Source organism: Nicotiana tabacum, chromosome 17 (genome assembly GCF_000715075.1).
Source record: "Nicotiana tabacum cultivar K326 chromosome 17, ASM71507v2, whole genome shotgun sequence".
NCBI lineage: Eukaryota > Viridiplantae > Streptophyta > Magnoliopsida > Solanales > Solanaceae > Nicotiana > Nicotiana tabacum.
Genome location: NC_134096.1, coordinates 34,361,676 through 34,376,077, shown reverse-complemented (window position 1 = coordinate 34,376,077; position 14,402 = coordinate 34,361,676). Strand labels below are relative to the sequence as shown.

General features: G+C 32.4%; 1 protein-coding gene across 1 annotated transcript; it reads left to right on the top strand.

Annotated features, from left to right (window-relative positions):
• The first annotated feature begins 7,607 nt into the window (after window positions 1-7,607).
• On the top strand, window positions 7,608-12,907 carry LOC107813803 (LRR receptor-like serine/threonine-protein kinase GHR1). The gene is made up of 3 exons (XM_075234187.1): window positions 7,608-9,405; window positions 9,511-11,049; window positions 12,133-12,907. The coding sequence occupies exons 1-3, from the start codon at window positions 8,343-8,345 to the stop codon at window positions 12,714-12,716; spliced, it is 3,186 nt and encodes a 1,061-aa protein (XP_075090288.1). The 5' UTR covers window positions 7,608-8,342; the 3' UTR covers window positions 12,717-12,907.
• Window positions 12,908-14,402: the final 1,495 nt, after the last annotated feature.

The following is a 14,402-nucleotide window of genomic DNA, read 5'->3' as shown; positions in this document are numbered from 1 at the left end:
CCCAATAAAAAGTAGGTTAAAATGGACAAAAGATTAAAAAAAGAAAAAAGAATGACACATATACAAGAAAATGGTCAAAATAGCATGCGCTACCCAGTTTTCAGACTGATAATTGAAAATAGTCCGTATTTGCAAAGTTATTAAAAAATAGCCACTATTATATACAGAGATAAATTAGGACAAAAATACTCTAGCTGAACATCGGCATTTTATGTTGGAACTCTAACACATTATGAAATTCCAGCAAATTATGCTTGAATCTCATACGTAAAACAAATTCAAGCTCCAGCATATTATGCTTGAATTTTTCCTATTTTTAAGAGTGATTTTGTTTAGATTTTATTTTTACATGAAAAAATAACTAAATTTCGATTACTTTTAAAATTGTGGCTAATTTTCAATTAACAATTATAAATTAGGCTATTTTTTATTTTTTTTCGAAGAAAAGGACCAACTTTCATGCCCACACAACATAGCTAGAAATTGGAACTCTTTTGGGTCTTTTTTTTTTAAAATCCCTCCCAATTTAATTTAAGAGTATCTTTTTCGCGTTCCATTCAAAATCCTCTTCGGAGTCTTCTTCCTTCAATTCTTCAAACTCTCAACACAGTTGGAGACCTGTCCTTTTGTCTCAAATGGGCCCTACTTTCTTACGTGTCAACTAGTAGTTGGCTATTATGAAGTGTAATATGCATAAGGTCCCACAAATCCCATTCCTCTCATTATTCCTTCACCAACCTCACCTCTGGTTAGTAATTTGGTCATATGGAATGGGTACACCTGTTTGATTGCTTTTGCATATGTACAGATAATGCAATTTCATAGAAAAGATTTCTAGTTCTTTGCTCCTTTTAATATCTTTCTCTTCCTACTGTACTCTTTTCAATCCCAAATACTAATTATCCGTATGTGTGTATTATGCGGGGAATGACAATGTCATACATCAAATATACATTATATTGGTATAGTTATATGATATTTGGTTTCTCGTGTAAAATTTTACGTACGTTATGCTTGAAGAAATTTTTTATACAAAAACTAATTTTTTTATCCCTCTAACCAAACAACCCTTGCTAACTTTCTGCTCACCACGTAACTAAAAAGGTGAAAAATGTATAATACTTGCCGGTGAGATGCACATTAACAAAAACTATCCTAGCATAAAGTTCTACATGAACAATGTACAACGTTTGATTAATCGTACAAGCAAAAAATAATTGGCGCACAACGTTTTACAACATTCGATTAACCTTATTACTTTATCAAACTCTAAGTAGCTAATATACACATAATTTATGCGAATTTTTTTTGTATTATTTTGTGCGATATATAATGTAAAATAAAAATACATATATTAATAAATAAAAAATAAATCTTATTAAAGACAAAAAATTGTCAAAGAAAACAATCACTAAATAATTATTTTTGCATTATTATTACTCTCATAACAATTCCAACATAACAAATTCGTTAACAAACCAGTTTTATATAAATTATGATACATGAATTAGTAACAACAACAATAACCCAGTATAATCCCACCAGTGGTGTCTGGGGAGGGTAGTGTATACTACAGACCTTACCCCTACCCTGGGATAGAGAAACTATTTTCGATAGACCCTCGGTTCCCTCCCTCCAAAAACTCCCTACCTTACTCTTGGAGTGACTCGAACCCACAACCTCTTGGTTGAAAGTTGAGGGTGCTCACCACTAGAGCAACCCTAACACGTGAATTAATAATTTAAGAATTATTTCTTGTTTGATGTTTAGTTCATTGTGCTAAATTAAATATATAAGAACTATCCATGTTTGTTTAATACATATATTCTTACTTTACATTCTATCCAATATAAAATAATACAAAGATTTTCTCATTATTTTCTACAAGTATTATTTTATACGGGTATAACAAAAATAAAAAATCTAACCAAATGTTGTATAATTTTTTTATACCAAGATTAACTTTTCTTAAAATACTAACGAAACAATGTGACAAGATCATGTTGCTCAAGTAATAAGCACTCTCTACTTCCAACCTTAAGGTTAAACGTTCTAGTCCGTAAGGAATTAAAAGTGAAGAGCTCCTAAAAAAAGGTAAGAAAACAACAAAAAAATATATGTAATAATACATATAGGGATTACTTCTCCCTAACTTCAAAACAAATGACTCTTTAGTATTATTCTTCACTTTTAGTTGTTTATTTTTTGTTTTGCACTTCCTTTAAGAAAAAATCAATGAAGTATATATTTTATAGTTTTATCCATAATAATGATAATATATCAAAAAGTATTAGGAAATAAATTGGGAATGAGTAGTTAATGATAAGGGATAAAATTAAAAAAAAAAATGTTTTTTTTATTTATTAAAATAAATAATTAAAAAATAAAAATATATTTTTAATATATTGGACGAATAAAAGCGAAGGAATGTAGTACCATTTACTCCGTGTAACTTCGAAAGATATTCCATTAAACTTCCTTAGTCAATGGGAAAATATGGAACCCACTCTGGTAGTCCCCACAGTTCACAGTACACAGAGTAGCATCACTTCCCAATATACCAAGTAACTAATGACTTTTAAACAAACTTTAAAAAAACAAAAAAAAGATTCGTATGCTTTTTAGGCGGGTAAAGGTTGTATATTTACTGACAAGTGACAAAATTATGCTAAAAACACACACTCATTTCCCGCTATTTCTCTTTCCTCCCCAACTTTTGCCCTGCCAATCTTTTAATAAGTTAATTTCAAAAGGATGAGAAGAAGAAGGCAAAAAGTTTATAAAAATCCAAATTAATCTTCCAACGAATAAAACAACATGATTTATACAGATACAAGTACTTTATATTTTTTGTGTGAAAATGGATAAGGTAGGAATGTGAAAATATTTTTAACATATTATATGGTTTTGAAGATTGCAATTATCTTTAGGACATATACATATTCTTCCGAGTTGAAAAAAATCAATGAATACAAAATTATTCCTCCTATAGTTTTCTTTTTTAAATGTTAACAATAGTTAACATGACATTAATTTTGAGACGAAAGGAGTATCAACAATTATCAAATGTCACCATGTCAGAACCAAAATTGAAATAATAAAGACATGAATATTGAAATTCAAAACTCAAGTTTTTACGAGCACATGACAGCATTACTTTTTTCTCAGGCTAATAAAAAGCCAGATGAGAATTCCAAAGAATAAGACAAGAGCTATTTTAGAGTCTCAATTGGATTTACACACTTACCCACAAAAATAAAATTATCTAGCATTACCTACCCATTTATTTTTCTACCCATCAAACTAATTACACGTCTTACCCATAATAGTTTTTGTAGGAAATTTTCTCTTTTTTCTCCAATTCTTTTTTATTTTTATGCTTCTTTTCTTTTTTCCTTTCTTTTCTCCTTTTCTTTTTTCTCGTTTTCTTCTTCTTCTTCTTCTTCTTCTTTTTTTTTCTCTTTTATTCATTTATTTTTGCCCAAATCGTATTATTATTATTTTTATCATAGCTTATTTCACACTCAATTTTAACTCCTTCTTTATTTTATTTTTTTATTTCTTGTTCCTTTTCTAATTTCATTTAACTTTTTTTATATTCTTTTTCTCTTGATAATCTAATTTCATTTACTGTTTTCACTATTTTTATTATTTATTTTTTATACAATAAGAAAAAATAACTGATATAGTAAATATTTGTTCACCTTTTTTAATATAACTAGTATAATATACCTTTTGTCTTTTTCTCATTTTTTAAATTCAATTATTAAACTGAAATAATATCAGTTGTCACTTGATATAATTCACTGAATATCACACTGACTGCTGCTGAGCACCATAAATTACATAATCAGATTCTAAGAATCAACACGTGATTGTCATGCAAACCTTGATCATGTTCCCTACAAATATCAGTACACACTCTACCATTAGTAGTAACACAACCATCTATGGAGCAAGAAAACATAATCTACGGCCACCAAATCTCCATATATACTAGTTAGAATAGAAATGATAATAAAATATTAGAAAATGCAATAAAAATATAAGTAGCAAAAAAGATTTCTAGTACCATATGATACCAATATGGTATACATGTATACCAACAAAGTATATGATTGCTCTAGAATATTGCTACAACTATTTGCGACTTTACTACTGTACCAAAATATTAAAGGTTGCAACAAAAGTATGAGAAAATTACATGCTCGCATTGCAAGATAAATATTCGCAAAGCAACTTGCTTATTCCGTATACTAGCAGGGTATATAGTTGTACGGGGTCGTTCTAACAATTGCCTATAACTATAAAAACTATTACATAATACACATAATCTATGTCCGTCGGCACAAAAAAATTCAGCACTGCAAATCATGTTCATATAAACAATTTCAGAATAGAATTCATTTAAAAATGCAGCTAAAACAACCAAAAAAATGTTCAAACTACCATATGATACCAATATGGCATATAACTATACCAACATGGCATACAATTTTACTAGTTAATTCCCGATAACTATATGACTATACTACTATTACATAACACACATGCATACAGAGAAAAAAAAAATTGTGTGCCACATATTAATATAATAAAGTATTTCAAGATATTGTACTATATTACTATTATTAAAAGAAAATCAAATAGTCTACCAATTAAATGCAGCTAATACACTAAAAATGATTCAGCTAGCATATGATACCAATATAGTATATAGCTATACTAATAGGGTATAGAGTTGTACCGGGTCTTTCCAACAACTGCATATAAATATAAAAACTATTACATAATATACAAAATCTATGTCCATAGGTACAAGAAAATGCAACACAACAAAACTTGATCATATAAATTATTTCATAATATAATTCACTTAAAAATGCAGGTAAAACAACCAAAATTATATTCCAACTACCATATGATACAAATATGACATATAATTATACCAATAGGGTATACAGTTCTACTAATTAATTTCAGGCAACTATTTATGACTATACTACTATTACATAATACACATGCATAAAGAGAAAAATAAAAAAATAATGTACCACGTATTAATATAATAATATATTTTAAGATATTGTACTATAATACTATTATATAAAACAAGCGCATAAAGAAAAAATTAAAATGATTAGATAATACACATTCATAAAGGAAAATTAAAAAAATTCAAGATAATGTACTATTATACTCTTACTAAAGAAAAATCAAATAATGTACCAATTAAATGTAGCTAATACAACCAAACAATGTTTCAACTAACATATGATACTAGTATAGTATATAGCTATACCAACAGGGTATACAATTGTACGTAAAGAGTTTTTTTTTTTAAATTCAATTATTAAACTGAAATAATATCAGTTGTCAATAAAAATTTCAACAAATTCAAAAAGGATCAAATTGTAATAGTATATTGTTACATTATATAGTATACTATAACAGTACACTGTTGGAATAAACTGTATACCAAAATAGTATATAGTATGTCATTTTGGTATATAGTACAAATTCTTCTTCTCCAATTTAACTCCGCTTTAACCCAAATTTTAAAAAATTACTGAAAATCTCCACCATGAAAACTTTGTCTAAAAGTTGAACAAGGACCTGAAAATTTTTGAAAATCTGAAAAATGGTCCAATTATAACGGTATACTGTTGTAGCATATTATATACTATTGTAGAATATTGTATATTATTACGTATACTATTACAGTATATTATATACTATTATAGTATATAATTGTAGAAATACTATTGTATGTAATTATATCATAGTAGTAAACTGAATAATATATCAATAGGCTTTATAGTGTATTATATATACTGTAACGATATATTGTTGGGTAATTGTGTTTCTTCTTCAAATTAAAAAGCTCTAAGCTCAACAATGGAAGGTTTTCAAAAATTTAATTCCAATAATCACCTCAAATGAGTTCCAAATGCAGCCAAATTTCAGCATAAACTTCCCAAAGGTACTATAGACAACATGTTGTAACACCCACTTTGAATCAAACAACAAAATCTTCAAGTTCAACAATGGTGGGTCTTTAAACGCATATAATAATAAGATCTGGAATTTTGATAAAAGACTTTTACAATACCCATTTCAGATACCACTTAAAACAGGTAAAAATTTATCATTGTCCCTTTAATCGAGAACCACCATGGTTTCGCCAATCTTTTATATACATTACAAAAAGATGACGAGCAACCGTGATCATATAATACTGCCAGAGAGAATCATTGAAGAAACAAACTAAGATGAGGTTCCTTTGCAACAACTCATAGGAAAGGGACTTTCTTGCTAGAATTTAAAATAATATGACTCCTTAGATTTGGAATCTAGCAGTATACCCCACACCTAAAAGGTCTGCTACCTCTTTAACTAATTTCGGGTCAATTAATATGATTACAGTCTTGATTAAAACACTCACATAGATTTTAAATGGAGAATTGTTAAAAGGAGGAGAAACTTAAAAGCTACTGGCTAGTGAATAAACAAGAAGAGTTTGGGTGGAGATGTCTTTTAGGCAAAGGGGGCGAGCGAGTAATTAATTTTGGTGGCGTGTGCATTTTTTGTAATTCTTTTGAGAATGGGTAAATACGGGTAATTAGTTTTGGTTGAATAAGCAATTTGCATAATTTTCCCAAAATAAAAAGTTTAAGTTATATAAACGGTTATTGTAATGAATTTTTATATTATTAAGACAAATGTTGTAGTAAGTAGGTCCTCTTATTTTCAATATTATAAGAAAATTAAATATCTTTTAAGTGTTAAAAGATTATTTACATCAGTGTATATACAACTTATAGCGTGTTTGCCCAAGCTTCTACAAAGGTCAAAAGTATTTTTTTTCTTCCGTTTTTTTTTCAACTTAAAGTGTTTGGCCAAGTTTTTTTTTTTGGAGGAAAAAGTACTTTTGTGAAGAAGTAGAAGCAGTTTCCGAGAAATAGAAAAAAGTAACTTCCCCCAAAAAGCAAAACCAGAAGCAGTTTTGACTTTTCTTTTACTAAAAATACCCTTAACAAAATATAGTATATACCAAAATAACCTTACTTATTTTAAACCTAATACTTAGGATATTAATGTATAAGTATTTTTTCTTATTTTTAGGATAACTTTCTAATATATAGTGACTTGAGGGGTGAATGCTTTTATATTTGTTGAATAAATTTTAATATATTTAAATTATCTTAAAAGAATTAAAGTACTTTTAAATTTTATTTTCATATTTTACTTAAATAAAATAAAAAGATTTAATTATTGACTATAATAACAAAATTTTGAGAATATTTATTTATTTATAATATTAACTATTAAGTAAATCTATTCATCTTTTTATTCGTAATTTGATACTTAAAAAGTATTTTTTGAAAAGTTTAGCCAAATATAAATTACTGCTCAAAAATATTTTTTAAATTGATTAGTCAAACACATAAAATTATTTTTTCGAAAGTACTTTTAAAAAAATAATTATCAAAATAAACAAAATTTTCCGGCAAAACCAAACATGACATTAAACTCAAAACAAACAAAAGTTTTTAGAGAGAGTTGTAAGAGAGAGAAATACCACCATGTTGAGACAAAAGTAAAGTGCCACTACCAATACCATTCTGGGTTTTTGAGACATATACTGTCTGAAAAACAGAATAGGGTTTTACTAGTGTTTATTTTTTTACCAGTGGGAAGAAGGGTTTTTGGTCCTTTCTTGAAGTTCATTTTGTGTGAACTTATCAAGTTGTCTAAAGGCCAAAACCTTTCTGGGTCCATTCCATTTTCTTGTATTTAATGCCAGCTTAAATGCAAACAAGAAAAAAGAAAAGTTAGTAGTATATGTAAGCAAATCTTAGGTGTCACATTGTTTCAAAGCTGTAACATTTACTAGAAGAAGAATTAACATGCTGTAAAGCCTGAATCTTTGAAAGGGACTGCTTTCAATTTTTGGTGGCAAATGCTGTTTGCTGTTTGGTAAGAAAAATGCTGAGTTTTTGCCTCATCTGTTAGATCTTTTAAAGTACATCTTATACTTTGTTTCTGTCATTCATTGCCTCTGTTCCGCTTCTGTAGCTAAAAGATTGATCTTTTTCTTAGAAATGTGCTTTTCTTGAATCTTTGTCACTCTTTAAGACAAAGTTGGTTCTGTGGTTTTTCTTAAGTTGAAGGAGGGTAATTGCTGATTTGGGTACTGGGTATTTTTGTGTTGTTTTTAGCTGAAGCTTAGTGGTAGGAGTAGTGGCATTGATATCTTGTTGAGGGAAAGTTGTATTTGGAAACTAGAATATTTCTTAGTGCACTGTGGTGGCTCAAGTGAAGCTTCTTGTGGTGGTAGAATGAAGCTTTCAATTAAGTTCTTGATGTTTTTTGTTCTTTATTTTGGCTCTGCAATGGGGCAACTTCCATCCCAGGACATATTAGCACTGCTTGAGTTTAAGAAAGGTATAGAGCATGATCCAACAGGGTTTGTGCTTGAATCTTGGAATGAGGAATCCATTGATTTCAATGGGTGCCCTTCTTCTTGGAATGGGATAATGTGTAATGGTGGCAATGTTGCAGCAGTTGTCCTTGACAACTTGGGCTTGTTTGCTGATGTAGATTTGAGTGTGTTTGCTAACCTCACAATGCTTGTGAAGCTCTCAATGGCAAACAATTCAATTGCTGGAAAAATTCCTAACAACATAGGTAACTTCAAGAGCCTTGAGTATCTCGATCTGTCGGGTAATCTTTTCGCCTCCTCTTTACCGCCAGATGTTGGAAAACTAGGGAGCTTAAAGAATTTGTCGTTAGCTGGTAATAACTTTTCCGGTCCAATACCGGACACAATTTCAGGGCTCATATCAATCCAATCTTTGGACTTGAGTCACAATTCTTTTTCTGGGCCGCTACCTTCATCTTTGATGAAATTGATAGGCTTGGTATACCTTAATCTATCTGTTAATGGATTCACAAAGAAAATTCCAAAAGGATTTGAGATGATGGAAAATCTTGAAGTGCTTGACTTGCACGGAAATATGCTAGATGGCAATTTGGATCCACAACTCTTGCTGCTTACTACTGCAACTGTTGTTGACTTGAGTGGAAACTTACTAGTGAATTCTGCTTCTCAGCAGCAGAAATTTCTGCCAGGGATATCTGAGTCGGTCAAGTATTTAAATCTTAGCCATAATCAGCTTACTGGCTCACTTGTCAACGAGGCTCAGATATTTGGGAACTTGAATGTTCTGGATTTGAGCTACAATCAGCTGTCAGGGGAATTACCTAGTTTCAACTTTGTTTATGATCTTCAGGTCCTTAAACTTGGCAACAATCGGTTTTCTGGATTTATCCCCAATGATCTTTTGAAAGGAGATGCATTGGTTCTCACCGTGTTGGATTTAAGTGGAAACAACCTCACAGGTAAATTGCAGAGTACATGAATTTTCAAATCCTCCTGTTGTTTTTGTTGCTAGTTGCTGTTAGAACAGTTACTTTACTATTTTTCACATTCTCTTAATTTTGCAGGGTCAATAAGCATGATAACATCGACAACATTGCGCACTCTTAACTTATCCTCTAATGCTCTCTTTGGTGAACTTCCCTTCGTGACTGGAAGTTCTGCGGTGCTTGATCTCTCGAATAATCAGTTCGAAGGTAATCTAACTAGAATGCTTAAATGGGGGAATATTGAATATCTTGACCTCAGCCAAAACCGCTTGAGTGGAAACATCCCTGAGGTTACAGCTCAGTTTCTGCGTTTATATCACCTCAACCTTTCACACAATACCCTAATTGGAACTCTCCCAAAAGTTATCACACAGTTTCCTAAGACCACAGTCCTTGATCTCAGTTTCAACCAGTTGGATGGGCCTCTTCTTACTTCTCTACTAACTTTGCCAACTATTGAAGAACTTCACCTACAAAACAATGCACTTGTTGGAAGCATTGATTTTTCTCCTCCGGCTAGTACTCCTAAGCTTCGTGTTCTTGATCTTTCTCATAATCAGTTCGGTGGTTATTTTCCTGATGGTTTTGGGTCGTTGACTGCGCTTCAAGTACTTGATATAGCAGGAAATAATTTGTCTGGATCTATACCAACTTCCATAGGTAATGTTAGTTCGCTTACTTCTTTAGACATTTCAGAGAATCATTTCACTGGTCCACTGCCAAAGAACCTGCCAAACAGCCTCCAAAGCTTAAATGCATCGCTCAATGACTTCTCTGGTGTTGTCCCTGATAATTTGAGAAAATTTCCCTTGTCATCTTTCTACCCAGGCAACTCTGAACTTCAATTTCCAAATCCTCCCTCGGGATCTGGTCAAGCTTCAACAGAAAATCATAGGAACAAGCAACTTAAAACTATTATCAAAGTGGTGATAATAGTTTCTTGTGTGGTTGTTCTTGTTATTGTAATCTTGCTCGCCATTTTTATATACTTACGGGCACCAAGGAAGCCTCAGGCACAGGTTACGGACAAAGATGTCCGGCGTCAAGCTCAATCAACTCCTTCTGCTTTTAGCAGTAGAGAAGGTGCTGGTGGTGTAGTAGTTTCAGCACAGGATGTTGCGACTTCACGGAAAGCATCATCATCAGAAATAATTAGTCCTGATGAGAAAATGACAGCTATAACTGGTTTCTCCCCTTCAAAAGCCAGTCATTTCACTTGGTCACCAGAGTCCGGTGATTCATATACCGCTGAAAGCCTTCCAAGATTGGATGTGAGATCTCCAGATAGTCTGGCAGGAGAGCTGTACTTCCTCGATGATACAATCTCTTTTACGGCCGAGGAACTATCTCGGGCCCCAGCTGAAGTCTTGGGCAGAAGCAGCCATGGGACGTCTTACAGGGCAACTCTGGATAACGGGTTGCTCTTGACTGTGAAATGGCTGAGAGAAGGAGTGGCAAAACAGAGAAAGGATTTCACGAAGGAGGCTAAAAAGTTTGCAAATATTAGGCATCCAAATGTGGTCGGATTAAGAGGTTATTACTGGGGACCCACACAACACGAGAAGCTTATTCTTTCAGATTACATATCTCCTGGAAGTCTAGCAAGTTTTCTCTATGGTAAGCCTTATCTTCCGGCATTCCACTTTCCAGCTCATCTTATGCATGTGGTTCGCTATAACATAAAGAAGTCACAACATGCTTTTAGCCTTTGCTTCTTTGATATTTCTTTGATTTCCCTTTTGTATTTCATGGCAAACAATTTGTTAATTTGATAATTTTTTACAGTTCTTGTGGTGCATAAACTTTTCTCAGTCTGCATTAGCATGAAACACATTAAAGCACTTTCAGTATTGGTGTTTCTACCTGCTCAACGTGTCTGTTTCACTGGGTTACTGTTGTTCTTTTGATGGCAAGGCTCCACAAATAACTCTTCATGAAATTTCGTTTTTTTCTCTAAGACAGAGTTATCTTTTCAGATTATGCTAAATTTGGAGCTTTTGTATTTTGTGTTTAATTGCACATACAATTTTTCTTGGTAACTGAATTCCTAATTTCCAAGATTTTAATTGGTACAAATATATTGTCTGTTTTCTGATTCATGACTTGTGTTGGTAGAGACTACTTTCTGTTTCTTGGATTAGTTTGGTGGAGATTACCTAGAATAGCATACAATTTTTCTTATGTAAATCATAAAAAAAGGATTAATTTTTCATATCATCCCTTTAGCGATCGTTTGGTTGGGAAACAAGTTATCCCATGATTAATTATCCCGGGATTAGTTATCCCACCCTCCCATGGGGATAATAAAACACTATAATCCCGGGATTAGTTATACCACGATTTTATCCCAATTAAACGTGGGATAGACTCATCTCAAACTTAATCCCGGGATTAATTATCCCTTATCCCTCGTACCAAACGAGCCCTTAGAAACAGATGACTTTGTTGTAGGTTCTCTACTGCTTGGTATGCTTCTTGTATACAAAATATTTTTTCCCACATTAATGAATTTACATCAAAAGAAAAACAGATAACTTTGTCCTGGTAACAATTTATTGTTTTTAGTTTGCATAGTTTATGGTTTCTCAATATACATCTTTAATGTCCCAACTACGTGGGATTACACTGGGTATCTTGTTGTTGTTGTTGTTGTTGTTGTTGTTGTTTAATATACATCTTTAATGTACGGTGCCTTTGCAGATCGTCCTGGAAGAAAAGGTCCACCCCTAACCTGGCCCCTAAGACTCAAAATATCAGTTGATATTGCACGTGGCCTGAATTATCTCCATTTTGACCGCGAGGTTCCTCATGGAAACCTTAAAGCTTCCAACATCTTGTTGGATGGTCCTGATCTTAATGCACGAGTTGCTGATTACTGCCTTCACCGCCTTATGACTCAAGCGGGGACAATAGAACAGATTCTTGATGCTGGAGTGTTGGGTTATCGTGCACCAGAGTTGGCCGCATCCAAGAAACCACTGCCTTCCTTCAAATCAGATGTATATGCGTTTGGCGTCATTTTGTTGGAGCTCATGACTGGGAAATGTGCAGGTGATGTGGTTTCAGGTGAAGATGGGGGAGTGGACTTGACCGACTGGGTAAGGTTGAAGGTGGCAGAAGGTCGAGGGTCGGATTGTTTTGATAATGCATTGTCAGCTGAGATGGGAAATCCAGTAATGGAGAAGCAAATGAAGGAGGTTCTTGCAATAGCTCTTCGGTGCATACGTTCTGTATCCGAGAGGCCAGGTATTAAGACTGTATATGAGGACCTTTCATCTATATAGTTTGCTTATTTTGGTTTGGTGAACAGATGTTTGGCTCTGCTTTTGGGAATCAAATAGCTCATTGACTTCCCTTTGAGTTGTAGAATTAGGAAGTTTAGTGTGTGAATGGGCTAGTTTTATTAACCATTGTTTGTTGTAAATTGGGGACATATTTAAAATGTATACAACTTTTTCTCCCCTTTTTGCTGAAAGATTACACCTTTACTTTACGTTGACTTTTCTAGGAAAGGGTAATAATTGGGGTCTAAAGTCTTAGTTCAGTTGATTGCGCAAATCACTCTTAGAAGGTTGACGTTAATATTTTCGGTAGGAATTTAAGTTCTATGCTTTAGTGGTATATAAAAGTTTTCTAACATAATCAGGTTACTTAAAAGATACTAATTAATTAGAGGTGACTCTTTGTAATTGGTATCAGTTGTTAATCTGACAGAAAAAGGTGTTACCTGCCCTAACACGTTAAACTACCTTGGTGGTGTAAAAATCTTTATGTTGTCGGTGTACTGTAACTATCTTTTGTAGTGCGCCAAATTTTTTAGTTTATCTTTTATCCCCAAAAAAGAATCATTTTTATATTTAAAAATAATTTAGATTTAACATTTCTATTTTATATTTACTGACAAGTTGGGTTGCTACGATGTTAAGCAACCTCCACTTACAACCAAAATGTTGTGAGTTCGAATCATCCCAAGAGCAAGGTGGGGAGTTCTTGGAGGGAAGGATGCCGATGGTCTATTGGAAATAACATCTCTACCTCATGGTAGGGGTAAGGTCTGGTAGGGGTAAGGTCTGCGTACACACTACTCTCCCTAAACCCCATTAGTGGTATTATATTGGTTTGTTGTATTTTATATTTACTGACATTATTTTGGTCACAGAAATAAGTTAATGACATGCTCATGATTACAAGTTCTAAAAGTTATTTTTTTCTTGAACTCTAAACTTAATCAAACAGTTCCCCATAAAAATAAAGCGGATAGAGTATTAAGTTTCTTTACTTCCTTATCAAAGAAAACAAGTTGGAATCTATCATCTTTCGCCTCAACCATGACTCCCTTAATTTCTCAACTATATGCAAAAATATGAAACAATTTACGGCTGTTTTAGTCAAAATTTTAGATTTCTTACGTAAAAAAATGTTACTATCATTGTTAAGTGTATAAATTCACAAATGCCAAATTATATGTGAAGTTGCCTCAGCGCAAAAAGGAATCTCCTAAAGTAAAGCCAAATGCAAGGAAATCACGAGGAGAAACAGCGTTTCTTTATCTTATATGCAGAAGCTAACACTAAAAGGAATCTTAACTTTAGCTTCTTTTTTGGATTTTCTTTTTTGCTTCGAATAAAAAATTGAATGAGATTAATATAGCCAAAGTAATAGGCATGTGCCTATGGAAAATATTTTTGGTTTGGTAGACAACTTTGTTGAATTTCTTTAGTTTGGTAGCCAACTTTATTGAATTTCTTTGGGTTGGTAGTGTTGAATTGTCAACATTGAAGAAAAAAAAGGAAAAATATGTTCAAATTGTCATATATAGTAGGCTTTAGAGAGTGAGGCTTCGGATATAAAAGGAGAGCTTCAACTCTCATTTTCACACACCAACAAAGAGAGAAAGAAAGAGTGAGGTTTCACAGACAAGACATAAGAAAATAGTCTGTGAGAAAAATAAAGGGTGAGCAATATTGTAG